At 38.5% G+C, this 26676-nt stretch overlaps 1 protein-coding gene across 1 annotated transcript; it reads right to left on the bottom strand.

Moving 5' to 3' along the window:
* Positions 1-1034: 1034 nt before the first annotated feature.
* LOC140230778 (ubiquitin carboxyl-terminal hydrolase 3-like) lies at positions 1035-26299 on the bottom strand. The gene is made up of 15 exons (XM_072310918.1): positions 25647-26299; positions 18724-18784; positions 15121-15204; positions 14560-14643; positions 13543-13630; positions 12238-12311; positions 11271-11384; positions 8495-8608; positions 7484-7695; positions 6762-6839; positions 5971-6089; positions 5454-5573; positions 4161-4228; positions 3629-3669; positions 1035-2794 (listed from the first exon to the last, which is right to left on the bottom strand). The coding sequence occupies exons 1-15, from the start codon at positions 25741-25743 to the stop codon at positions 2640-2642; spliced, it is 1509 nt and encodes a 502-aa protein (XP_072167019.1). The 5' UTR covers positions 25744-26299; the 3' UTR covers positions 1035-2639.
* Between the last annotated feature and the right edge of the window lie 377 nt (positions 26300-26676).

Genomic DNA, 26676 nt, shown 5'->3' with positions numbered 1-26676 from the left:
ACCGTGACATCCACTGAATTGAGCCAAAATGTCAAAATATCATTGAAAGTGTGGCATTCTTACTTGTTTTGGCACATCAGAGATTCCATGTGAATTGCAAACAGAAGAGTGAATAGTAAACCATTGTATGAATACCTTACCAGTTGAAAGGATAAGCAAATTAGAGAAGATAAAAAGGATTTAATCCTAGTTATTAAGACAGATCAATTAATGCACCAAGTTTCTAAAAAATACTTTGCAATTATAAATATTTTGCAAAAACAATTCGGAAGATGAACATGCCTCACAAATTTTTCACTTTGTGCTCAACTAAAAGAAAACATTAGGCTCAACATGTTACACATCTTTTAACGTACATTAGCAAGTAAGATAAAGCACGTATTTCAACAGCTACTGTTAATAATTGTCATCAGTATCGGAGCTTTTGTAATTGGCAAAATGCAACCTTATTCAGGAAAGAAAAAGAAAAATTTGAAAATAAGTCTTTCAATCTTTCAAAAACTAGGAATGTTTGCCACATGTTTCGATCCAATGCAGACACACAAAAATATTTGACGGCTTTTTGTTGTTCATTTGTTTTTGGCAGGAGGGGTTGTTGGTTTGTAAAGATGAACCAAGCTGACTATGCCAAAACTTTAGCCCAGTTAAGGTTTACAGGATGTATGGGGGCATTTATCAAACACAATGTGACCCAAATAATGATGCAGTTTTGAAATTCAGAAATGTTGTTTTATTTTTCACAAGAAAGAGCCTCCTCCTTTCACAGTTTGAATGGCAACCAACACCAAAAGCTTCGTGACACACACATCAAGCCCACACACTTTTCTACTAGCTTACTCCACTGTTTACATCTGCACAGAAGGACGGATTGTGAATCTCTACGTGTCTGGGTATATCACCAGAATCTGGTAATGACCAGTGCTAAATATTTGTGCCACCTCCATTACTAACAACCCCCCCCCCCCAAAAAAAAACAACAACAACAACAACAACAACAACAACAACAACAACAACAACAACAACAACAACAACAACAACAACAACCACAACCAGGAAGAGGGCACAGAAACATCTATGGAAAAATAAACATGGGGGAAAGGGAAGGGGGAGGGCAGCTGTATTCTCTTTACAGTGAGAGAAAATAAAATTCTTGACAGTGCCTCATGGTAGATTGAAAAATTTCTTTCCAAACTGTGACATCGAAGCTCGAAATCAAAGACAACAGTGTCAAGTTGGTAATGCCAGATTCTTTTTCAGGAGGTCTGTATCCAGAGGGTCGCAGATAAATAAGCGAATAAGGTGATCACATTTTGAAATATCACTGTCACATATAAGGAAAATGAAGCCAACAGTGAGTGCAGAGTAAAGTGGTCAAGACAACTTGGTGAATGAGAATATGTTTTACCCTGTTTTGGTTGCCAGAGACAGAATGAGAGGATTATTAAATGAAGAGATATATATTCGAGTTTCATGTGATTTCAAAATGATAATAAATCAAACACATTAAAGCCTCATATCATTATCGTCCTCTTCATTAGTATCTGACTGCAAGTCTACCTGAAAACTCCAATATCCTCTCGTACACTGGGGTGACGGTACTCTGAACAATAGACGGTATCTGATGTGGCACTCCTTTGGCGTAAAATATGATGCGGCCACACCCTTCAGATTCTTCACCTCGACACTCTGAGGGGTGGCTACATTTCACAGAGAAAGTATGATTGATGTGCAATTTTGAGACGCAAACCAGCAAATCAAGAGTCTGTCTTCACTTAATGATTTGTGAAAGCATATGATAAAGAGGCCCCAATGACCTTCCTTTAAATGAATACTCTCCTACTACTGTCTGTCATCCTAACTGGCATAATGATGCACTGGCCTTGCACTGTGCCGCCCTCGTGTGACCACAGCCAGTACAACAGCAAGCGGTAGATGAAGTCGGCTGCCGTACTATAACTAAATTTGGTTGCGCTCTAAGAGAGTAACAAACATGCACATTTCTGCAAAGAATAATCAGTAACGCAGGTTGACTAAGGTAGGAAGGTTGCCGTGGTTGTTGGATAACTTCGACAAAACATCCCCGTGCAGAAACAGACTGAAGTGTCTGACACCAATTGAACAGGAAAAGAAAGGGTGCCAGACTCGAGTCGTAAACTGCATTTTGCGTAAAAGGTGATGAATGCCGTAAAAGCTGTAAATCATGTAATCTTACTCTCCTAACTGACATGTACCACTGCAGGATGGTCACTTCTGTCCCTATCTCTCTACAAAGTGGACACACGTTCAGATACCCACCACAATTAGCCATCTATCTCAGCATCACCTGCTGCTCTGTTCCTAGGCGCACACCGCTGCCTATCTCCTTTTTAACTTTCATTCACAAAGTCTTCCTCTCACACACACTACTACGATGGTGTGGCTAAGCCAGCTGATACCAAGAATGATATCACATTCTGTCATGTCAGAGGGATAATTCGTCGCCATTTTTTTTTTTTTTTTTTTTTGTCTGAGAACACAGATCATTCATTTCTCTCATCAATTAGCGTATATATATATATTTTTTGTCTTCCTAAAAAATATATAGGTTATTTTGAGTCCATTAGCTCTCTAGGATAAGCACTGGTTAGCAGGACTTGTTACTACGAGGGAATGTTTCCATTGTGGATGCTGGAGAGAGAGAGGAAGTCATCTCTGAACTGGCGACTGACGTAGAAGAGGATGTAGGCCTTGCAGCGGGAGATCACCTTCTCCTCCACTGGTGTCACTGTGCTGTCATTAAAGCAGTACCACTGGCCTAGGGTGAGAAAAAGGCAGGAGCATGGGGAAAGGGGATAGAATGGTGTAGTTGAAACAGGCAGCTGGAGGTTCGGTACTGTCATGATTTTGTTTATTGAGAAACAACCTTACCTCGTCCAAAATAGATGATTTTTGTATTCTTTACCAACTTTTGAATTCAAAGGACTTGCGAACAGTCAAATGTGATAATATGCACAAGACGGTTCCACAACATTTGCTGCTATGACAATTGCTCCCATAAAATATCTTCACACTAAGCCAAACATAAATTCTATTCACAAACATAGCCCTAACCCTAATCTTCACCTCATATATTCACAACCTTCAACATGTTAGACAAATCCAAGAATATGCAGACAAGATGTACAACTCCACATGAAGAAGTTCCAATCATTTATCCTTTGTTCTTCTTCTAACAGAAATTCTCAAAATGCTATGACATGCATCAGTCAGACACTGTATATGGTGTTTACTTTGCAGGTATGACATTTTGCGTAACAGGACTTGCAAGACAATATCAGCGGTCGCTGAATTTGCAAGTGGTTGAATTCATGATCAAGACCCAAAGTGATGGAATAAGAAATATGTCTTTTCCATTTTCAGAAGAAAAGCTTTTCCACACTTGGAGATTACACACAGTGCATTTTTGTGCTTCAGGAGGCAATATTTCGAAAGTTGTTAAATTTGCCAATAAATGTGGACTTGCAAAGTTTGCAAAAATAAAAACGCAAAATATACCATGCAAACGGCACTTTGTATTCCTCTCACTTACAAGGTGAGCACGGCTGAAAAGGTGGAAATTATAAACAAATGAAAGAAGGGAAAGTCTTACCATCATGGACGGCAAATGCTATGTAGTGTCCACATCCAGCCCTGCAATGGGAAGATTAGACATTTTATCATAGCGCATAAATTGATTAAATCATCGTAACAAGTCCCATTTTGCATCCAAAGCATAAGTACCTCCCGTATCTACTATGCACAAACCTGTAGTTTGTTTGACAATGAAAACTTAGATCAAACCCTTCCTAAATCCCACACTTCTATCACTAATCGGCAGCATATTTCATGCTCTCCTATCACCATTACATCCTGCTACAAGTATATTATGTTCATGTGATGGTTAATTCCGCATTATTACCAGTCCAAAGGCTATGGCCAAGTGAGATGTGCAATAAGCATGAACATTTGTTCCTAAATATTTATATGTAGATGACTGTCTGTGACAATCCAAGAACAAGGACCTTTTTCACTACTTAAAAAAAAGAAGTCATCATAACTCTTTGAGCTCTATCAAAAAAATAAAAAACAAAAAATGAACAGTCACATTACGATTAATTTCAGGCGTACGAAAACAAGTTTACCCTGATCCTTGATGGACAATCACGGCAGCAAGGTCGTAGGCTGTTGAGCTCATGTTTTCATCTTTGCACTGTGAAAGACAACATGTCAAAGTAAATGAATAGTTATATGCTTGACTGATGTGGCAAAACAATTACACGTAGCATGATTTTGCGAAACTTGCTAGCCTTTCTCTCATCAGTAATCATTCTGTACAACAACAAAAAAGAAAAAAAAAAGGAAGCATGTACAAGGTACGTACTATAAAACAACAATCGTTTCTCTTTTTGGTGTATATTTCTGGGCCCTGTTTAATGAAGAGTTATAACTAAATACATAGTTGATTTCTATGGTACGTCTATGGCAGCCTGTGTACTAAGAAAATTTATAAATGATTACCGGTATATCTTTTAATAAGACGGGGCCCTACTATGATATTTGCTGAAATTTACTATTTCTGCTGGAATTCAACTAGGGTCAGCTCCACACTGAGTCGATTAGGCTGTATTTTCAATAGAGTGTTGGACATCAAAATTTCTCACACATCTAATCTTTACAATATTTCAAGCAATACAGAATTTTGATGAGAATGAAATTTGTTATCATCTCTGTCATTTATTTAAGAGATAAATGCTCTACCAGTCAAATTTGAGATCTCTCTCTCAGCTGATCTTCATACAATAGATTCACACATACACAGTATGCATGGTAAAAGACATGCATACTTGGATTTGGTTTCCCACCTCACAGAATACAATTTTAGTCTGACGTATGAATTCAATCTCGATATTCTATCACTGTGAAGTGCGGAGGGAAGCACAAGGGCAAGAGGATTTCTGTGTTTGATATCTGAACAGGTAAATTTCTGCCGCATAACTCAACATAATTATACAGCTGTATTTGGCTGGTTGTTATACATCATTTCCCGCCCTATCAGCAAAATGTTCATCAAGGTACATGGTGCTGACAGTGTAGAACTTTTTCTGCAGATTATGTTGCAGTCCTTTACAATCTGTGTTCACACACATTCCAGTTGGCGTTATGATTTCAAGGGTAAACTCTAAAATTTGAATGCCTCTCCTGATACAGTAATGTCATCTGCATTCCTTCGTACCCCTTTAAGCACCAAAGGTGTTTCTGGCAATTCCACAGATCAAAGACCAAAGAATTCACACTAAGTCCCTCATTCATATGACAAATTTGAGTCCATTTCATGTAACTCTGGCAAAGGTGGTCGCAATTATAAATACACTGTGCTTAAATCATCACTGCAACTACATAGTGATAACTTTTTTGACCCCTCCCCCCAAACTCACCTCTGATGCTAGAATGAATGGCTGTATATCAAGGCCCTTGATGGGGAACTGCACATAGGTGTCGATCTTAGTCCGTAGGAACCCCGTCCACGTGAACCGTTTTAGATGTATACATAGCACCTGGCAGGAGGTAAGAAGAGCCACTAGTGTGATAAAGACTGCACAGAATGGAAACTGATGGTGTCAGCCGAACTCTATTCATAAATGCTACTTGAATAAAGTCTATGGCTCACAAGATTTCTGCTTTATGAGAGCTTACATGGGCAAATTTAGGGCATGTGACTAGACTGCTGATTGAGCACACGAGACCATCTTTGCTTACAGAATAGAGTTTGACAACACTGACTTGACAACTTGTTCCTTCCTTTTCTGATGGTTTATAGCAGATAACTAATCCTAAATGCAGAAGGGTGTCTGTCACTGAGAATAGTTTGGTGACAGCAACCACATTTCGAAGAGAGGGGAACATCTGGCGGCAACTGGTGATATGATAACTTTTAGAAATCCCTGCTCTTACATTTGGAATAGACTTGAGCCAGAACTTCTTCGTTGACGGCTGCCTCTGCTGGCACTTTGGGCACATGTAGTGTTCTGACTCTTCGAGCTCTTCCACCTCGATGAAACTTTGGAAACAGTCTACACAGGAGGGGACAATAAAACAAAGCGTTAATGAGAACTATCATTTGAGCCATCTTGGAAGATTCTATCCTAATTTGGTGGAATGAGATAATTGGGACTGTCAGATTTTGGCAGTAAACTATCTGTCTTTTATACCATAAATCATTTCTTGAATTCTTTCTTTTTACTTTGAATCCTCTGGGTGATACTGAGATGATATTAATCAGGAACAGACACACACTGTCACAACACACACACAAGGAGAGGTCATGCATGGTCATGCATGGTTCAGTGATTTTTCAAAAAGGCTGGTCAAGGCTGGTCATGGGGGCTGTCAAGGGGTTACATCTCCCCATTGTAGAAAGAGATCGTTACATGCTTTCTTGACCATTAACACCTCATCTTTGGGTCAGTAATCGTATGGTATTCTTTACTCAGGGTCCGTTTCTTTGGCAACAGCACTGTCCTTCTAATGGGACCATTGTCATTATTACAATCATCGAACATGCCGAGACAGACAGAGGAGGAAGAACACACAAAAACGAAATGCCCTTTGACAACAACATGGCATAGATAATAAGACATGGTCTCCATTCTAGACCAGGGCATTTTCTCCATTGTCAATTCTTTGGACAGTAAAGCATCTTAAATCAATAAATAAACGAAACTGTGTAGCATTCATTTTCTCACCTTGTAATCTACACACTTGCGCCCCGTCCTTGTTTTTACTCCTTGGTCTGAACCTCTCTGGTATATCTAATGATACATCTGCAATGATAGAACAGGAAGTGATTAAACAGGATGACTAATGTCATTAATGAAATGCACATTGGTATTATCACTGCTCAAAGATTTATAAACCTCTTAGCAGGCTCGTTTTATTTGTCACCACCATTTAGTCTGAAGCTGAATTTGGGTGTTGGGAGAAGAGGTAGAGTTTAAAGTTAAGGTCACAATATCTTCATAACTTGGAGTGTTAATTGAGCATGTTCCTTGAGGTTTCTTTGATTTTGTTTCATGGCCACCCTACCCTCCTGCCTTGTCAGGAAAGTGTTCAATTCATTGAATGGAACACTGTCATAGGTTTCACAGGAAAAAAAGGTGTCATTTGAAGCTTCAATTAGCCTATGACTTCCTATCCCCCTTTAAAAAAGAAACTTGGTAAACGAGTGTTCCTTTCATGAAAATAAACCATGTGAATACGGTAAGTGTCATATTGACTGGAGGAAAGTTTACTTCACTGTCACATAATGCATACCAATTAACTATGCAATAATTCATCTTACAATGGAATTTCATATCAAATAATCACACTGTGAAGGGCCATATGTCAAGATAATTTTATGATAGTTTTCCTGCCACTTGCTATGCTATCACTAGACAAAGGTATGGTGGGAGAAAAGCTGCCGTACCTAGGAAGGGGTCGATTTTCTGGTAGAGTGACCCACACGGTCGACACATGACCTCGCTGTGTAGGTGACCACCAAAGATGAGGCTGATGATGGTGGCGTGGCCGTTGGTCTGCTTGCGAGGGTTGTTGGGCCAGTACGTACCCTGCAGCTCAGTGTGCAGTCTGTCCAGCAGGTACCGCATGAACTCATGGGCATCTTGTTGTTGGTAACCCCTGGTAATTAGATGGACATGTTACATGAATAGAATTGATACATTTGCAGACAAGCAATGTAGAAAGATAAATAAATAAATAGACAGATAGATGGATATATAGATAGATAGATAGACAGACAGACAGATAGAAAGAAAGATGACAGATGGATGGACAGATTGACAGACAGATAACAGATAGGTATGGATGGACAGATTTTTGATAGACGGACAAATGGAGATAGACAGAAAGATAGATAGATGGATAGATAGATGGACAGATACAGATTGATGGATGGATAGACAGCCAGGTAGAAATTCACTGCATGCTTCCAGAGACAGAACTAACTGGTCTTTTACCTTAAATCCCAAACATTTTAACTAACCATCTAGAATTGAGATCAGATCTTTGAAAAGATCCTATGTACATGCACATTCACTTCAAGCTGTTAAATACATCAACATCCCAACAGGACATAACAAGAAACAGACAATTCCAAAGCATACTGCATACCTGCCAACATTTCAAGATGAAATATCTTACTCGTGGATTGCAAAAATCTTATTTTATATGCAAACTGAAGTTAAAAATCTTACTTTCGGTCAAATCTTCAGAAAATACACATGAAAGGTATATCTAAATATTTTTTTAAAATCTGATTTCTCTGACAGAAAATCTGATTTTGCTATTTTTAACGTAAAAAATCTTACTGAATCTGATAAAATCTTACTAGTTGGCAAGTATGATACTGCTTAGGAGACATATAAATGTCCCAGAATTGAAGAACTGTGACAGAGGGAGCAGTAGTGAATGAGATTACCTGAATCTTGGAAAGATCTTCCACATGACGGAGAAGAGTGAATCAGGTGAAATGGCCGTCTGGTCTCCTTGGCAGAGAGCACACAGAGTCTTCCTGATCTCTTCCACCAGTGAGCTGCTCATGACGACAACAACAAAGTTAACCAAAGATTACAAATTGAATTAAAAGAACAATTGAATAGCCTCTGCTGAGTACATAACCCTTTAACTGGAAAGTAAGAACATCTTCTTGCATTTCAACACAATTTCTCTCTTGTCAAAAGTACGCAAGCTGCATATTGAATGACATACAACTGAAACACCTTTATTCAACTGCCCTGTCCAATTTTTAGAAATCAGAGGCAAATGAACTTCAACAACTACTAAAGTGATAAAAAAAAACCAAATAAACCTGACATTATTTCACATACCAGTAACTATCTGAAAATTGTGTCATAAAATTAGCTGTTCAAAAGTTTATTGCCTCATCTATAATTCTTAAGGATGTATGCAATTTTCATTAGTGCATTTACTGTCTTACAATAAATGCCTCTGTTAAAGATAATAAAAAGTTTTGGTACCTCAAAAGTTTCCCTGAATTTTCGTGTTTCAGGTTAAAGTATCTATCATATAACTAACACTGTGAGACTAACTCGCCCCAAAGTGCTCTCATTTCTTAGTAATCATGCAATTAACTGCGACCAGCAGCCCCATACGCATAGCGACCAGTAGCCCCATACGCATAGCGTAATGGGGCTTCGCATTGTAGCATTCAGGATCATGACAGATTTAGTATCGCGGGTAAATATTAACTTAAAATCCACAAAATTCTTCAATTTGAAGACTTGCCAATTAAGTTGAAGTCTTGAAAACAGGCTTCGAGCAACGTTTGGTTCTGCCAATAGTCGCTTTCTCTTCGAATTGATGACTGAATGTGACTCTGTCGAGAGGACCTTGGGAGAGCTACATACACTGATTACTACGACCAGCGCATACGCACACATCACATGCGAACAAATTTCAAATCCATGAATGGACAAGATGTTTGTGTGCGCATGCGCTGGCCGTCAATTCAGTGTAGCTCTCCCAAGGTCCTCTCGACCGAGTCACATTCAGTCATCAATTCGAACAGAAAGGGACTATTGGCAGAACCAAACGTTGCCCAAAACCTGTTTTCAATACTTCAACTTAACTGGTAAGTCTTCAAATTGAAGAATTTGTGGATTTTAAGTTGATATTTACCCGTGATACTAAATCTGTCATGATCCTGTAAGCTACAATGCGAAGCCCCGTTTAGCTATGCGTATGGGGCTGCTGGTCGCAGTTAGCTACACAGTATGCGTATGGGGCTGCACGCTGCTGGTCGCAGTTATCTCGCACAATACGTGTACTACCTCGCCGCCGCTGTACGGCGGCGGCTCTGGTACGAAACCATTATTGAATGATTACTAAGACATGAGAGCACTTTGGGGCGAGTAAGTCTCACAGTGTTAGTTATATGAAAGGTACTTTAACCTGAAACACAAACTAAGACAAGGAAATTCAGGGAAACTTTTGAGGTAATACCAAAACTTTATATTATCTTTAACTGTGCCTTTTTTCTTTCTTTCTTTCTTTCTTTCAGCAAAATAGTCTTTCACACACATGGCTAAATAACATCCTGACATAAAGAGCACTAAAAACAACCTCTTGGCATATCATTCATCACGCCTCTGTGCTGCCACACACAGAGAGACTTTCATTTCTTGGGGTCCTACATATATGAACAGCAAGCTACCTACAAGTCCAAGATCAAAATTTGAGAAAGATAACCCTCATTATGAAGCATGGGACTAGGAAAGTTCTCTATGCAATCATAATACCTCCTGCACCGTTTAGGGTGGAGGCATGAAAATAAGTACAACTACATGCATGTCTACATACACGTATAAGCTTTCCTTTCCTACAGCTGACCTTAGCAAAAATACTGCAGTAGAGTATTAAAGGGACTGTACAGTACTGGTTGAGGTGGGGATACATGTTTTGAACATTCCTAAGTGAGATAATAAGAAACCTCTCATGAAATATGAAAGAGCAAGTAATTTTAAGAAGGATTCAACGTTTATTTGATGAAAATCGGTTTTCAAATGGCTGAGATATCAAAAAAAGTGATAATAATAAAAGGTGACAGGCCACGCCTTTTATTAGGATCTCTTTGTTTCACCTTGTTTTGGATATCTCAGCCATTTGAAAACCGATTTTCATGAAATAAACTTTTGATACCCCTTAGAATTGCATGCTCTTTGACATCTCATAGAGTGGTTTCTGAATATCTCGCAAAACGTTAAAAGATAAATCCTCACCTCAACCAGAACTGTACACACCCTTTAAGGTTCAAAATTAATGTCATTCTGACTTGACAGGCGATAGGTTAGAGGAGCATCATCTCCTATGAAGTACTTTCAATAAAAGAGCAATAACTGTAAGTTGAAAATGAATCAAGCATATGCTAGACATAGCCTTGAAATTACAGCAAGTTCACATAAATGATAATGCACATGACACACGACTCAAATCTTTCAGAACACATGTGTAAGGCCAATTACCCTTCTCCCCAACCTTTACCACGCGGTAATCCACAGTAATTGCCATTAATGACTTTGCGTGTGTTCATGTGTGTGTGTGTGTGTGTGTGTGTGACTGTGTATAAGATGTGAGGATTTGAGTAGGGATGGTTGGGGGGGGGGGGGGCTTGGAGACTTTCCTCAGAGATGAGATCAAGAGCAAGAAACATCTGCTCAAGCTCATTTCACACTTACACATCATCATGCTTGAGATTCCGAGTATTGTAGATTCTCTTGCCAGCTGTCTTCCCGCTACGCAGCTCCACTGCAGGTAGGTCCTTGAAGTATCCACAGAACTGATTGATGTTACTAAGAGGGAAGAAAAAAAAAAAGTACATCACATAAAACTAATGTACCCTTTACGAGGAGTAGGGGGAAAGATTCAAATGACCTTTGACCTCAACCTCTGTATCCTCATATCATCTCAGATGTCGTCAGTTTGATCTCTGAAAAATGGAGAGTGACTCTTTTAGGTCCTCTTAAAAGATGGCTTTGTTAGGTGAAACAGAGAAAACTGCCTTTTTCAGGTTATGGTGTCAGCTGGTATAAATGGGCAAAAACAATGGGAGAAAAAGTGACTTTATGAAAGTAACTGAAATACTGCACAATGTGGAAGTGCTATGAGTCACCCCAACAATGAGAGAAAAACAAACAAACAAACAAACAAAAACAAAACAAAACAAAAACCTACACAACAACTTGTAAGACAGTTTCTGCATGGACATCATTGCAAAGATGACCTACTTGTCATCTTTTATACATTTATCTTCTTCGCCAGTGTTCAGTGAATATATGAAAACTGGTACAAGTAACACACACATAACCACAAAAACACATACAATCATATTTAAAATAATACAAAGCACAACCAATTCAAGACTTATAAGTTAATCACAGCTGAACAAGGTTAAACCAACCTTTTGTATCTGTAAAACAGTCCTAAGTTAAGTCAGAAGCAAATCATTCCAAGCACACATAAGACTACATCATAACTCCACACAATCTTGACAGTATTTCAAGGCCTCAATATCATAAAATTCTTCCACACCAGTCAAACTGCACATTAACTGGCCATAGACAATCTTGTTGTGAAACAGCATAAAGCTCTTGAAGCTTTGCCCAGTGACATTCACTGAACTCACAAAAGACATTTTCTTGTTACCTTAATGACTGCAGGACAGCGTTCATGAAACAGGTATTTCCTAAATTCCTCAGACCCGGTATGTTGGCTCTCGTCTGTGGATAACAAAGGGGACATTCTGGTAAGAGACAGTGAAAGATTGACATCGACCGATTCACCCTTGCAAATCATGCTATCTGCGAGTTTGTAAGTTGAAGCGTCTTCAAGACTCGAGTGGCAAATATTTTGTTCTCTTCTCATACCCACTTTCATAAAGTGCTATAATTTCATTCATTCAATTTTTTTGCAACAAGCACCTATGATTAGTTGACTCAAAAATATGTAAGAGGGCTTCTAAATCAAGCACAGTCCACAGACAATCACAGCACTAGTATGCAACACATACCCAATGACATAAGAGGACTTCCTTTGCATGCACCAGTTTGAAAACAAATTATTCTTGGCTTTGGTGTCATGATGAAACATTTGAGCATCTGGTAAGTGAGTGATCTCATTGCTGGAATTGGCTTGCAGACCCTATCCATACTACACATCATGTAACAAATTTTCAAGTACCTATATACGAAATATCATGACAATCACGTGTCATAATTTCATATAACATTACAATAGGCTATTACTTTTCTCTTTTCATCCCCATCTCTGTTGGCGCTTGTCAGATATGTTCTATTTGTCAGATAATTGCTGATACTCATCTGTTACAACACTAATGTATGCCAGCATCAGGAACAGGGATGCATGCTGATTAGAAATGCATGTAAACATAATAAAAAAGAATATACACAAAAACTACTACTTGGTAATTAAAACCACTTGGCATGCATACAATATCGATGAGGAAGTATTACTGAAGTTCTTGTTCATCACGTATACATCACACGAGATTCAATCTTTATAATAAGTCACTGCGCTTTAATAACATCATTACTGGGCAAGTTACTTTCTAACAGCAAAGAGTAAAACATTCAACACAATTCACGTCTCTTTGATAAAGTCTGCATTATGAGATGAATGGCAGAAAGGGACTTATAATGACCTTTTCACTAATTTTTGCAGTCACATGTGTTCAGTCTCTTGACTTTAGGATAGAGATTTGAAATGCTAATACACATGCATGAACAAATTTGGATTGACAGATAGATGATCCAATTTCTTCCAGAGGCACCGTTTAATATGAAAGACTGCAATAACATCATGATCCCTGAGTATGACAAGGAACCAACTCTGATCAGACATAGCATACGACATTGTTTGATGGCACAATATGACACCCTTGTGACATCTATCACCCTCAAATAATGACATTGGCATGGGCACAATACTTACACTAGCTGCCAGCTTTTTCCTTGGGGGACCATCTGCGTGGTCACCGACATCATTAGTTAGACTTTTCAGCTGCTTTTCATACTGTGCACTGAAAGAAAGGGGGGGGGGGGGAGAAAACATGAAAACATTCCACTATGCCTGACCAAATGGCCATGATATCTGGCAGAATCTGTGTAGAGCCACACTCTGTTTCATTCATCATCTTCCCAGAATACAATTACATTGTATACACAGTATATGATCAAACACTATCCTGTCATTCCAAGAAACAGTATTGGTAAATCACAGGATTGTTTCATTCACCTTTAAATATTTTACAGAAGTGAAAAAAGACTAACAAAGACTAAATATAACATTTACAGCATTGATCATACATGTACATGTATATCAAAGGACAGACTTTGAGAATGGGGATGAAAAACTCAGATGACTCGACTAGACATGAACATATGAAATAACACTACTGGCAAAGCATGCAAATACCCACATCACTACTGTTGGGCCATATACATTTTTGTCTCAGCACAAATCCATAATTAGATGTCATAGTTGTGTTGTTGGTTTTTTTTTTTCAAAGGCCAGATGATTCAGCACAATGATCTTTGATTGTGCAACAGTTCAGAGCCGATGTCCCCATTTTTCTTTCTTATGAATTTCCCTTGCCTACATTTAGTCATACTTGAGGCAATATACTTGACGTAACACAGAAAATGCAAAGAAACTGTCTACAATAACTGCTAAATATTGGCATTTATGAATCCCCAACTTTGTTTGAAATGCCCTGACCCATACAAGCAGCTTCAAACACGCATATAGCCATAGTAATGTCATCCAACACATTCACTGAAGACGGCAACCATAATGCTCAAATTAACACTGATTTCACAGTGAATGAAATCAAAACAAATTTCTGGCAATTTACAGTACAATCCTGAAAGAATATTTCCCTTTAATATCTTTGAGCTACAAGCAAAGGATATGTTAAAATTAATGATATGAATGTGATATCCAACTTACTTGACTTTGTCCTGAAGGAATTGTCTGACATGTTTGATGGTTTCTGCTTTGTTGTCATTGACGGCATATTCATCACACACATAACTGCAAGCAGAGTAGAAAATAAATCACCTTGTAAACATAATGAACAAATTAAGAAAAAAAAAATGAGAAAAAAAAATCAACTTACGTCCCTCACAATTAATAAAAAAGAACAGGAAATTAACTTCATTGACGATGTCCTTTAGCACAATTTGAAGACAAACACTGCAAAACTATGTGAGAAAAGGATATGTGATGCAATATATTTTCATCAAAAATTCATCTTTAGAAATGAAACTAGACAGTTCCATGATAGAGATTTTGTTCACTAGCAATCTTTGAAAATACATCCAAAAATCTTAATGATGTATTTAGAAAGGCTTGATTCCTGTGCACTTCAGAGGAGTATTACAATGTACTTGCAGGTAACATCCATGAGATCTTGCAATAACAAAGTTTGGGTGCAAGTGTTACCCAGAAGATAAATCCTCCTTTTCTTGTATCTCTTAATGATCTTATTTAGCTGGTATTCCGACTCACCAGTAAACGCCTAGATTTTCACAGTTGATGGAGGCCGCATGATGGTGTTCCTCAAAGTGCTTTTTGGCATGACCATTCACATACCTGAAGATGGAAATAGAATACGATGGTTTCAATTACAGAATCTTCATGAGTTCACATACATGTACAGCAGGCATACAATGGACTGAAATTTTTTAACAAAGTTCTTGACTACAAAAAAACATTTACTCAATGTACTACCACTACTACCGGTAAACATTTATACTGCACTGTTAAAGAAGGCAAATGTATACTCTACCTACATGATAGTATGATAGTTTTCATTATATATGAAGAGTGTATATCCCAAGGTTGGTTCATATTAAATATCAATAAGAACAGTGATAATGACATCAATGGTACAATGTAGTACTTTAGTGATATTGACAACTATGTAACTTAAGTATTGGTAATGTCACAGAAATTCACAAAAAACTCTATAGTCTCTCTCTCTCTCTCTCTATTGTATATTTCTCAAAAACATATCAAGCTTATACTTCTGGTAGTAAACAGTAGCAAAGGCATGATTTCGTTAGTGAAGAGTGTAGCGGCAGCCAAGCTTGTGTGTTTGAGTGTGAGCCAAAGAGCACAGCAAATCAAGGGACAGGTTTTAATTCTCACACCTGGAAAGTTGATTTCTCAGCGGAAAGGAAGTATGATATTTCCTCCTTGAGTTACTTTTGATTTCCCTCCCAGCTTTCAATACACGAAAATATGAAATCTCTGGTGGACGGCTACAGTTGTAGGACAATACAACTTTCACTTTTAGATTTGTTTGTACATCAACATAGGAGGTTATTCAGCTTGAGTGCGCAAGAAGAATACAACAAGAAGACACAAGTGGAGTTATACATGTACGTAGTCCAAGAATCAATGCAAACTGCAGGAAGTGGTGGCCAAAATCCAAGTAAACGGTCACCAATATTTCTTGGTTTGTTTTCTACACACAGCTGCCATGTTAATCACCTACACATTGCTGAGTGCAGTAATACCCATCATGATAGATCAAGGGTGGTGGTGGGGGGGGGGGAGGGTTACATTTCAAAGAAGAGAGTTAATATGAGACACTTACACAATTAAAATAAAAGTTAAATAAAGCTTATCAAATATCAGATTTCTCATCAAGATGACCTTACATGTGGCTTCAAGTTCAAATCATTCCCATCTGGCTACATGTACCCATCACTGCTGAATTACCCTGGATGGGCATGGTAATCTTCCTACTTTTGTATCAGGAAATGACTGCAAGTGCAATGTGCATGAAAGACTGCATTGCAGCAAAAGGTATCACGATATGAAATGAGCTTGGCTCATCATACCATCCGATAAACATCCGACAAAACAGTATCAAGTTAACACTGCCTACAATGTACCGGTCTGAATGACATGCAGTATGGGCATTTGTTTTCCCCCAATATAATCCAAACATCATTTGTATCACATTGCAGACTGTCCATGCAGCGTCACAGCCAAGGTACAAGCTGGGATTTTGTCCCTGGGTGTTTATGCTCTGCACTCCAAAATACATTCTCCACCTCTAAAGCCAGGGGTATGAAAAGGAAAGCCAAGTAGAGTGCATTGCTACTCGAGACTAGCTTGATATGCACTACAGTATGTACAAATTGATGACCAACTTGTTATGATAAGTCATTCTATGCTTTAAGGAAGAGCAGTAACTGTACTGTTTGAAGAACACATAAATTACTTTTTCCCTTTTCCTCTTTTCAAGTATAGGAATGGCGATCTATCACAAACACCACCACCAACAATAACATCAACAGCACTACAAAACCATCACACATACAAATGCTGCGTGAGTGAAAGGCTCTGCAAAAACATATGAAAACATCAATGAAGCAAACAATATGAAATATTAAAGGGAGTGTACAGTTATGGTTAAGACCTAATTTCAGGTTTCTAACATTTTTTGGTGAGATAATGAGAAACCTCATATAAAATGTGAAAGAGCATGTAATTCTATGAGGAATTCAACGTTTATTTGATGAAAATTGGTTTTGAAATGGCTGAGATATCAAAAAAGAGCGATTCTAACAAAGTGTGGGACCCACACTTTATTACGATCGCTTTGTTTTACTTTGTTTTTGGATGTTTCAGTCATTCCAAACCTGATTTTCGTCAAATAAACTTTGAATTCCTCTTAAAATGGAATGTTCCGTACTATATCATAGGTGTTTTCTTGGTATCTCGCAAAAAGTCCCAATTCTCATCTCCACCAAAACTGTACTATCCCTTTAACCTATCAAGATTACAAAACATATCAATGGTGAAGTACATCCGATACATGCACAAAACACAGACGTCTATGATGCATCATGTGTTTCACTCACTGCCTTCCTACATGTAAGCGAGCGTCAGCCATGAAAATGCCATTAGAGCTCGTAGTCACTTTGTGATGAACACTGTGTGTCCTTAATTAACTAATGCCAGATTGGTGTATGTATTGTAGCTGGTTACTTCATACCATACTGAAGTACTTACACATACATAATGTAACTCATACAAAGTGTATCACAGAACAAAGAATATTCAGGTCAATAATTTAAGTTTTAAAGACTTTGCTTATCAAAATGCACCCCATGATTTTTTGACCGAGTACATTATTGTACATAGTACACTCACTGAACTGTTCTGCAGCATCCAGGCTACAATGTGCACAATGTAGATTGTGCACGTGTTCAGAAGGAAAATGCTTTAAACTCTTGATCTTCACCTGAGAACAATATCCTTGAAACCCTTACTGGTCTACTTAAAAAAAAAAAAAAAAAAAAAAAAAAAAAAAAACGATTAAAAAAAAAAATGGTCACAATAATGATAACTGGAGTGTGAAGACAGATTTTTTTTTTCTACAAAAGTTCTGCTATATCGACCGATATTGTAAATTTATTCATATGCAGTAGTGTATTCAGCCATCCAACAAAGACTAATATCATGTGCCATTACACTACATGTAGCTCTGCTCACTTTCAAAGCCAGTATTGTTATAAAAGGAACAATTACGAAGAAACAAATAAACGTATGGGTGACATCCCCATGTCATCAGCACAAAGATTATTCTACACAAGTACAGGGTGAATCTTCACAGATATTAACTCTTCGCGTGCCATGTTCGCTTGCCTGACTCTGCTGACAGTTTGCCTACTTCACATACACGGCTCAAATGCACGACCGCACACAAACTGATCAATAAATTGCAATGACAGTACATGCACACTGAAAGCATCATAACCATAACTTTGTCATAAAATTCACATCGCAGCTAAGCTTGCAATTTTCTCTACAACTTTGCTGTACTGCATTTTAAGCACTAATGCTTCATAAAAAGTTGCATGGCTTTGAAAAACACAGAATGATTTCTAAAAGCACTCATGCATCGCAGTTTCAGAACAATGAGGAAAACGGGGTTTACACCATGGCAGAGTTCAAACTATAATGTTGTTTAGTAAGGAAGAGAGGTTTGTGGTAGTTTTTGCAGGGACCGTTGTTTGGCAAAAAATGAGCCTAGAAAGAGAGTTGTTGTACAGTAACCTGCAGTGATCCTAATTATATTCAGTATGTACTCACCTTCCACAGAGCACAACCCCACAGGCAAGACACATCCATGGACTCTTATTTGACCGACATACTGTAAACAGAGAAATAGAAATAGACACACAATATTAGTTGAAGGCACTGTATTCACAAGGCATTTCACCTGATAGGCTTCTGTTCCATTTGACACTGTACATGAAAAGCTGTGACCGTGCTCCCAAGCAGGAGACTATCACTATAGTCCGCACACAATGTATCCCTCCATACAAATTACACAATCTCTGAAGTGTTGTGATATCTGATGTACATCTACTATACAATAGATACTGGTTGCATTAGACCAAGTTCAAAGACATACATGGTACATTGTACCAGTGAAATGTATGACTCATGAGCCACACTTTGTAGCACAACATACAAAAATATCCAGATGAGCAAATTTAGAGCAGGTTAAAACGAGGGGGGGGGGGGAGCAGATGATATTACAAAGTAAACATAAAATGCACACACCCATGCCACATACATTTTATACATATGTAGATCAATTTGATCAACCTACTTTTTTTTTCTCTCTCTCCTTCTGTTTCTGTATCATAATGTGAGGTTGTGACTGGGCACAATGGGAAAATCCCTTTCTTCTACATATTCCTTTGATCCCTTGCTTGCTTGTTAAAGGAGGTTATTCAGATAGAGGATACAATGCAATAAATACAGTAAGTAATCTACCATGTTCGAAAAATTTCAACATTTGAAGACCTTTGCAAGACGACTACAGTTGTACAGTGCTTTTGTACCCTGGTGAACATGGAGGTACAATATTGCAAGAATGTCCTTATCAATTGAAGCTGTTCCAAGTGTCATACTGCTCACACTTGTAAGAAGCTTTGTCTGCATGTATTTATAGCTTGTACGTATGTAGATTGGCAAAGAGTTCAATTTTTTCCAGGTGGGCATTGTACTCAAGGCATCTTATTGACATAATATTATCGTATGTGTCTAATGTGACAGACCGAACAATAAGATGCTTGGATCAAATTTACAACAGAAAACTCCATGCCATCTTGGTCTATCAAAAACAAAAACTGGGGATTCCAATGGAAGTATGATCATTACATAATGTACAGCCATATAAGGACACATATTTACTTGTTGGCCCCTTTGACATTCATGTACAGTGTAATAGCACTGTATTTGCAACCTCGCTACATCTAATTACTTAAAGGGGATGGCTAGAAAACGTAACTGATCTGTGGGAATCAGTTTGAATGCTGGGGGATGATCGTTTAAATCCTTGTGGGATTCATTTAAGAGTACATTATATATTTCTATTGTTGTGTGAAAATTATGTGCTTCAGAACGGTCTCATATTCAAGTAATGTGCCGTTTAATGCCCTGTCACTGTATAGGCATGCTAACCTGGAAACATTAAACTGCACATTATTTGAATATGAGACCATTCTGAAGCAAATAATTTTAACACAACAATAGATATCATATAATGTACTCTTAAATGAATCCAACAAGAATCGGAACAATCATCCCCCAGCATTCCCACCGATCAATTACTAGCCATCCCCTTTAAAACTTTCAAAAAGTCTCATTTTGTTCAAACCTTTTGTTAATGATATTGATTAAATCTCAATATTATTCCAAAAAATCATTCACTGTGACATGCAGTTCTCTTGAATGGCTTTATTGTGCAGTTGCCCTTGTTTAATACATTCGCCTATCCTTGCCTGTCTTATTATGTCGGTATTCCCCTATGCTTTTTACAGGTAGAATGTACACACATGTACATGAGCAGCATGCCTTATAGAGGGATGAAGTACACATCTTCACATTTCCTTGGAGTATACCAGTTTTAAAGTGTTTTCAAATTACACATCTAACAAATTTAGTGAAGACTCGACTGGCAAGCCATTCATTGTGAAAACCATAACATTGATATCAAGGAACAAGACTAGGATTTTCAGCACGACATTTCTTTTTAGAAAATTGCTTTCTCACTGTATAAAGACTTGATTGAAATTGGGTTGTACATACAATGTACACCCCTACATTTCAAAATGTAGCATCTACAGCTGTACAGTTTGTATTACACTGTATCTGGAGAATCATAACAAAATTCAATGCCTTTAAAATTAGATTCTTAATAATAGGCCTACAACTTTGCAGAGATGAGTCTAAAGAGGATTATTTGTTAACAGGGATCCTACATGGCGTATATCTCTGAAAAGGTAAGAAATTTAAAAAAATGACAAGGAGCTCATCTAAAATTCAATATAATCTGTACCACACACACACACACACAAACACACACACACACACAATAAACCCTGCTTCGCTACATGGAAAGGAAGGTCATGCAAAGTTCAGTTAGTCTCATTCCCCAGGCACCTACAAGTTGTATTTGACACACTTTATACTAAGTACCACCTGGACATTCATGATGCAGGAACTACGGTTACTCATCCAACCTGATATCTAATGCTTTAGCACAATAAGCACTTCTGGTTCCTACTGAGGAATAGCACAAGTGCATTCCAATCAATACACAAAGGTATATCATAGTGGTGCTCCATGGATAGGGCCTCAAAATCACATCTCAGCCTGGAAAGCACAAACTAGTCTGCCCAGTCTGCTAATCAAGGCAGCCAGCTGCTAGAGCAGGGGCCAGCTCAGTCTTCTGCACAGAACACAACCGAGATTCGGAGGGGGAAAATGGCTCAGTCATTTCCAAGCTATGGATTGGGTTAGCTCTTCGACTCGCACACCCACCGATTGCTAATTTTTACAGAAACGGGCCATGCTCGTGACCTTTGCATCTAATGGCTGGATATGCGAGTAGCAGATGACCAGATGGGCAACCAGAAATTTCTCAAAGAGAGATCTTAAAAATATGCTGCTTCTTCACCCAATTCCTCACAAAGTAAAGACCTCCATATTTCGCCCTGCAGCTCATTTGATCACTAAATTGCTTCGCAAAATGGTCATATCTGACTGCCCGGCTGTGAACACTGCCTGGAAAACATGAAAACTACATTGTACTTGTGTACATATGTGTATGTATAAATGCAGGTGCTGGCTCATGTGGCCTAAGATAAAATATGAATAACTACAAATTGCCATTATTTTCATGGATCTGTTATAATTCACTTCAGATGACTGCCAGCAGAAGAAAGGATAGCATTTAACCAAAAAATCATGTTGTCACTGATGTAGATGATCAATTTAAGAAAATATACAGAAGCAAGTCTACAAATGTACAGTGTATGTACAAGCGTATATCTGACTCGAGATGCAGAACTTTACACGCACATGTACACATTCATTCACAAACAGAACTGTTTTTGTGAATTTAATTAAGAATGTACTTGCTCTGGATGGTTATTACAAAATTCCCATATTTCATAACTTTCTCTGGATTATAAGGCAGACAAACATGTATCTTATACCATCAAAGAAGGTTGAAAAGTGTGGGCAATTTAGCCCCCCCCCCCAAAAAAAAAAATAATAATAACAAATGCAAATCATACATGCATACTGTACGCTGTACATTGTACGTCCTACTGAATCAATGGTAGCATGGCAGTGCAAGTTACAAAAGGACTATTTTTTTTTTAATTTAAGTGCAAATATTTAGTAATAAGACTTTTGAGGACAATTTTCTTGCCTACAACTTTCCTGATGTAATAGGTTGTAAACAACATGCACTTTTTTTACATGATTTTTTTTTTTCATTTAAAAATATGCCTTGTTTACCTCTTACCTTTTCCATAGCATTTGATTTGATTTTTTTGTTTTTGTTTCTGAGCTTCCTAAATAATTCAGAAATCCACAGCCACACTGACAAAAGGTCATCAGTTTCCAGAATGTGTCCTTAACAGAAAAGCTGCATGAAACATGCCAGTTTGTAACAAGGCAAGACTGCCTCAGCTGCGTAAGAAGGCACCTAATGCTACAACGCTCAAAGGCAATGGAGTGGAAACATGATAATGGGGTACAGCCCTTTCCAGCCCGCTGCCTCTGCATCAGCTGATTGGGCACTGCAGAAGTGGGTCAGGATCACTGTTTGACGACATGTCTTAAACAGCACTGGCCCACTGTACAGTCACTTTCTCAAATGTGGGTGCACATGGATTCTGTGATTCTGTAGCAAAGGTCAGATCAGAGTTCCTTGACTTAAGGGCCTGTTCAGATTTTGATTTTCAATTGGAAGAAGTTTTTGTCACTGCTCCGATACATACAATGTACACTGTAGAGCGACATGCATGGGGGTACTGTAAAAGTGGATATTTTCGCGCGACTAATTTTTCGCGCTTGGCGGGGTGAAAAGAGTTTCGCGTGTTTTTAATTCCGCGGAATCAAGACATCAACCTCTGGAACATGTGGCATGCAAAAATATTCGCCTGCTTTTATTTTTGGGCTAGTTTCTGGTTGCACGAAATGCGCGAAAATTTCAACACCGCGAAAATTTCCACTTTTACAGTATGTAACGTGTGCACTGTGGCACTATCTCGTACAATAGTGCATGCATGATACTTATCACAAACATTCACTCCATAATAAGCGCCAATAGTTCTTTTAAATGGGTGATATTGCCAATTCTACTTCATTTTAATTTCATCCTCTAAAAAAATCTAAAGATACAGAATTTAAACAAACTGATAAAGAGACCATCGCATGCGTGGTAATGTAAAAGGAGTATGCACACTATCATTTGGGAGAAAAGGGAAGTTATTCCATTGTAAGGTTCGTCATTGCGCAGGAAATGGTCTCTAGCACAGCCTTGGAACTCTTGTAACTTGTCTAGCTGCATGGTCACTCATTCAGAACAAATTCAACATACTGTGTAGTTAGTGGTTCATTTAAAAATTGAAGACATTTTTTGTTATCACAATACTGACCCTGAATGCAGAATCACATATTGAATTACTCTGGATAGAAATGTTTACATGTAGCGAAGACATCACATGTACACCACGTAGCCTACGCATGACGTAGAGGGGGGGGGGGGGGGGTGTCACTTTGGCTATCTGTCACAGAAGGCTACATGTAGCTCAAATGTAACGTGGGCTGTCTATCAGTAAGAAATGTGCTAGCAAGAATTTTCGCTGACAATAAAACCCGAGAAGGGCTGTATTATTCTCAGAGCAGCAAAGGATGAGAACAAAATGATGTTTAGATGGATAAATGATAAACAGTGTTTGAGGTTGACAGAAATGACAGAAATGAAAGGTATATAAATATCGGATATTAAAATCAAGAAGGAATGACACGAGTTCAGACGCCATCTGTGAAAATTAAAAATATACAAAGTTCCTTGTATGGTAGAGACAGTGGGGGGATTCAGGCGGGGATGCATCGGGTGCCCCTCCCCCTTTACTTTTTGTTAAAACAAAAGAAATTAAAGAAAGAAAAAATGGGGGGGGCACATGCCCAACTCCCTTTAATTTGTAAAGGCGCCATCCACCCCCCTTTACAGAATTCCTGGATCTGCCCCTAAGAGAAGTGAGGTAAACCAATTTTGGTGGTACATTGTTAAAGTACACACATACAAGTGTCTGTACAGTGTTTATATGGCATGATTGGTTTCAGTTTCAAGACGAAGGCAGTGATAAGACAAAATCATGAAGGAAAGCTTTCATTTAAGGCAGTTTTGGGGCAGTTTTTGCCTGCTGGCCACTGGTGATAACTAGCATAATGATACAAGGACAAAATTACACATGTTGCAAAGAGCTTGTCCCACCTACGCTGTATGGCATCTGCAGATATTCGTGCAGATCACAATGTACAGCTGCAGATGTAAACCTAGTACTAGTCTAGTTGTGACATCTTTATTGAAACAATCCAAGGTTGTTTTTGAGGCTAAAGAGGCCATGGATAAAAAGAAGAAGGTACATGTAACACTGTGTATTTGCTCACTCAATCCTAGAATAATTCAGTACTGTTAAATTTCAGAGACAACAATAGTTCATGTAAATCAATACTATAGTGTATCACTGATGTTTGTACACTAAATATAGAAAATTAATATAACCTTTGCCTACAAACAAATGCAAATCATACAATCAATTCTTAGATGAGATGATGTACCACTAGACTATTTTTTCCCCCTTTTTTAAAGATGTGAGACAGTAAAGCCAATAAAGCAAGTCTTCCAGCAACCACACACTTCAAGCACGTATACAACAGAGTAGCTAAACCTGTAGACTGGGCTGGAGCCTTTAAACACAAACTAGCAGTATTCAATAACATCCATTTTTAATCTGCATCCTAATACTTTACCTGAAATCCAAATATTATGGGCAAACATTTTGCTGGGCCAAGAACAGTTGATTTAAACTGCAACGACATGTTACGTGAATATGTGTCTAATTTATATGATGCACCATCGCATCATGTTCTTCACAAGATTATATTTTGGCATAGACAGAAAAATCCGTCTGTCTGGAGGAGTCTTATATTATTTTTTTTTACTTTATCAGCTTTCCTCCGTAAAACCAGTACAGACAGGAGTCTCTGCAGTTGCCCCGCGGAACATATCCCCGACGACCAGATACAGACCGATCTTACTAAGTCAGTCAAATTTTGGCATAGCACAGCAGTTACCACCAAAACCCTATAGTATGAACATTAATAATAAATCAATTTGTGCCAACTTATCTCAGCTCAAATCACAAAATCAGGGAAATGCCCCTTTGCCATTTTTTTTTTCATTTGGTTCACTTTGAATGTGACAGAGCTCGAGCGAGTGTGACATTTTCTAATCACAATATGCTTATACATTGTGCACATGCATTCATATGAAATCGTAAATCTAAGTCAGGTCATCACCATTAGGAATAAAGATGCTGAACAACTTGTTCCCATCCTGTTCATGTAAATCTATCATGTCACATCGACACATGATTACAAAGAGGGAGTCGAGGATGCACACATGCCCTCCATCTCACCTGCACATACCCACGACGAAGTGGATTCGCCATGGGACTTCTTTGTCATTGCACACACTCCTTGTTTGACATTGTTTACCAAATGCGGACACTCCATTTGCGAATGGACACACAGGTGGTGTAAACGGACTAGTCCACGACGGTGATTATCTGTACTCCAAAATACGTATCCCAATGAGCTCAAGTGAATGACTTCCTGTGGATGTGCTCAACCATATGCTCATATACAACAAGCAAGCTACGCTGGGCAAAATAGACCAATGCTTTCTTATTCACGTTAGTCGCTGGAGAACGAGGCCTTCCAACCCTTCTCTCTAGCCCGGTCTGTCGCACTTACCGGCTACACACGCACTAGTTTATAATCAACAGTGCCTTACACCTGACCTGGCGGCGAAACTCCTGCACTGCACAGCAGACAGTACACTGTACATTCGTGCGCTATATCGTGAGCGAAATCGCTATCATAAATATCAGCACTGAAACAAAAACATCACTCTAGAAACAATACTCAAGCGTTTGGTGACAACCGAAGTCTCTCCCAATATCAACAAATACGGAACATCACCACAAGAAGTAAATCAGCAGCCAATATTCTTCCACAGCGGAGAAATTTCCAGATTAACGAAATTAACCGGCGTTGTTTTTCACTGGGTTTACTTCCACGAAGCACGAGTTCCTGCGTAAGGAGTTCAGCATGCAATAAAGGGAGGCACAACGCATGCGCTCATCTCAGCCTCGCCCTGTGTTGACGCTGTATGAAACGGAAGGTTTGATTGGATAGTTATTATCGGTCATAGGTCGAAATGAGCGCATACGCGCAGTCGAGGTTTTACCTCGCACGAATTGTGATAAAACAGCGATTTTACATTGTAATTAGTACAATCAGGGAGGTGAGACAAAAATGTACTCTGAAGCGACTTACATCACAAACAAGGAGACTGGTTGGAGGCACTGGCCTTCGAACTCACAGCCGACCTTTAGGTCAAAAGTCATCACAAAACAGAACAAAACAGAACAAAACAAAACAAAA

This window comes from Diadema setosum, chromosome 7 (assembly GCF_964275005.1).
Source record: "Diadema setosum chromosome 7, eeDiaSeto1, whole genome shotgun sequence".
Lineage (NCBI taxonomy): Eukaryota > Metazoa > Echinodermata > Echinoidea > Diadematoida > Diadematidae > Diadema > Diadema setosum.
Note: the sequence above shows the minus strand (reverse complement) of the source record. Positions and strands in the feature narration are given on the sequence as shown.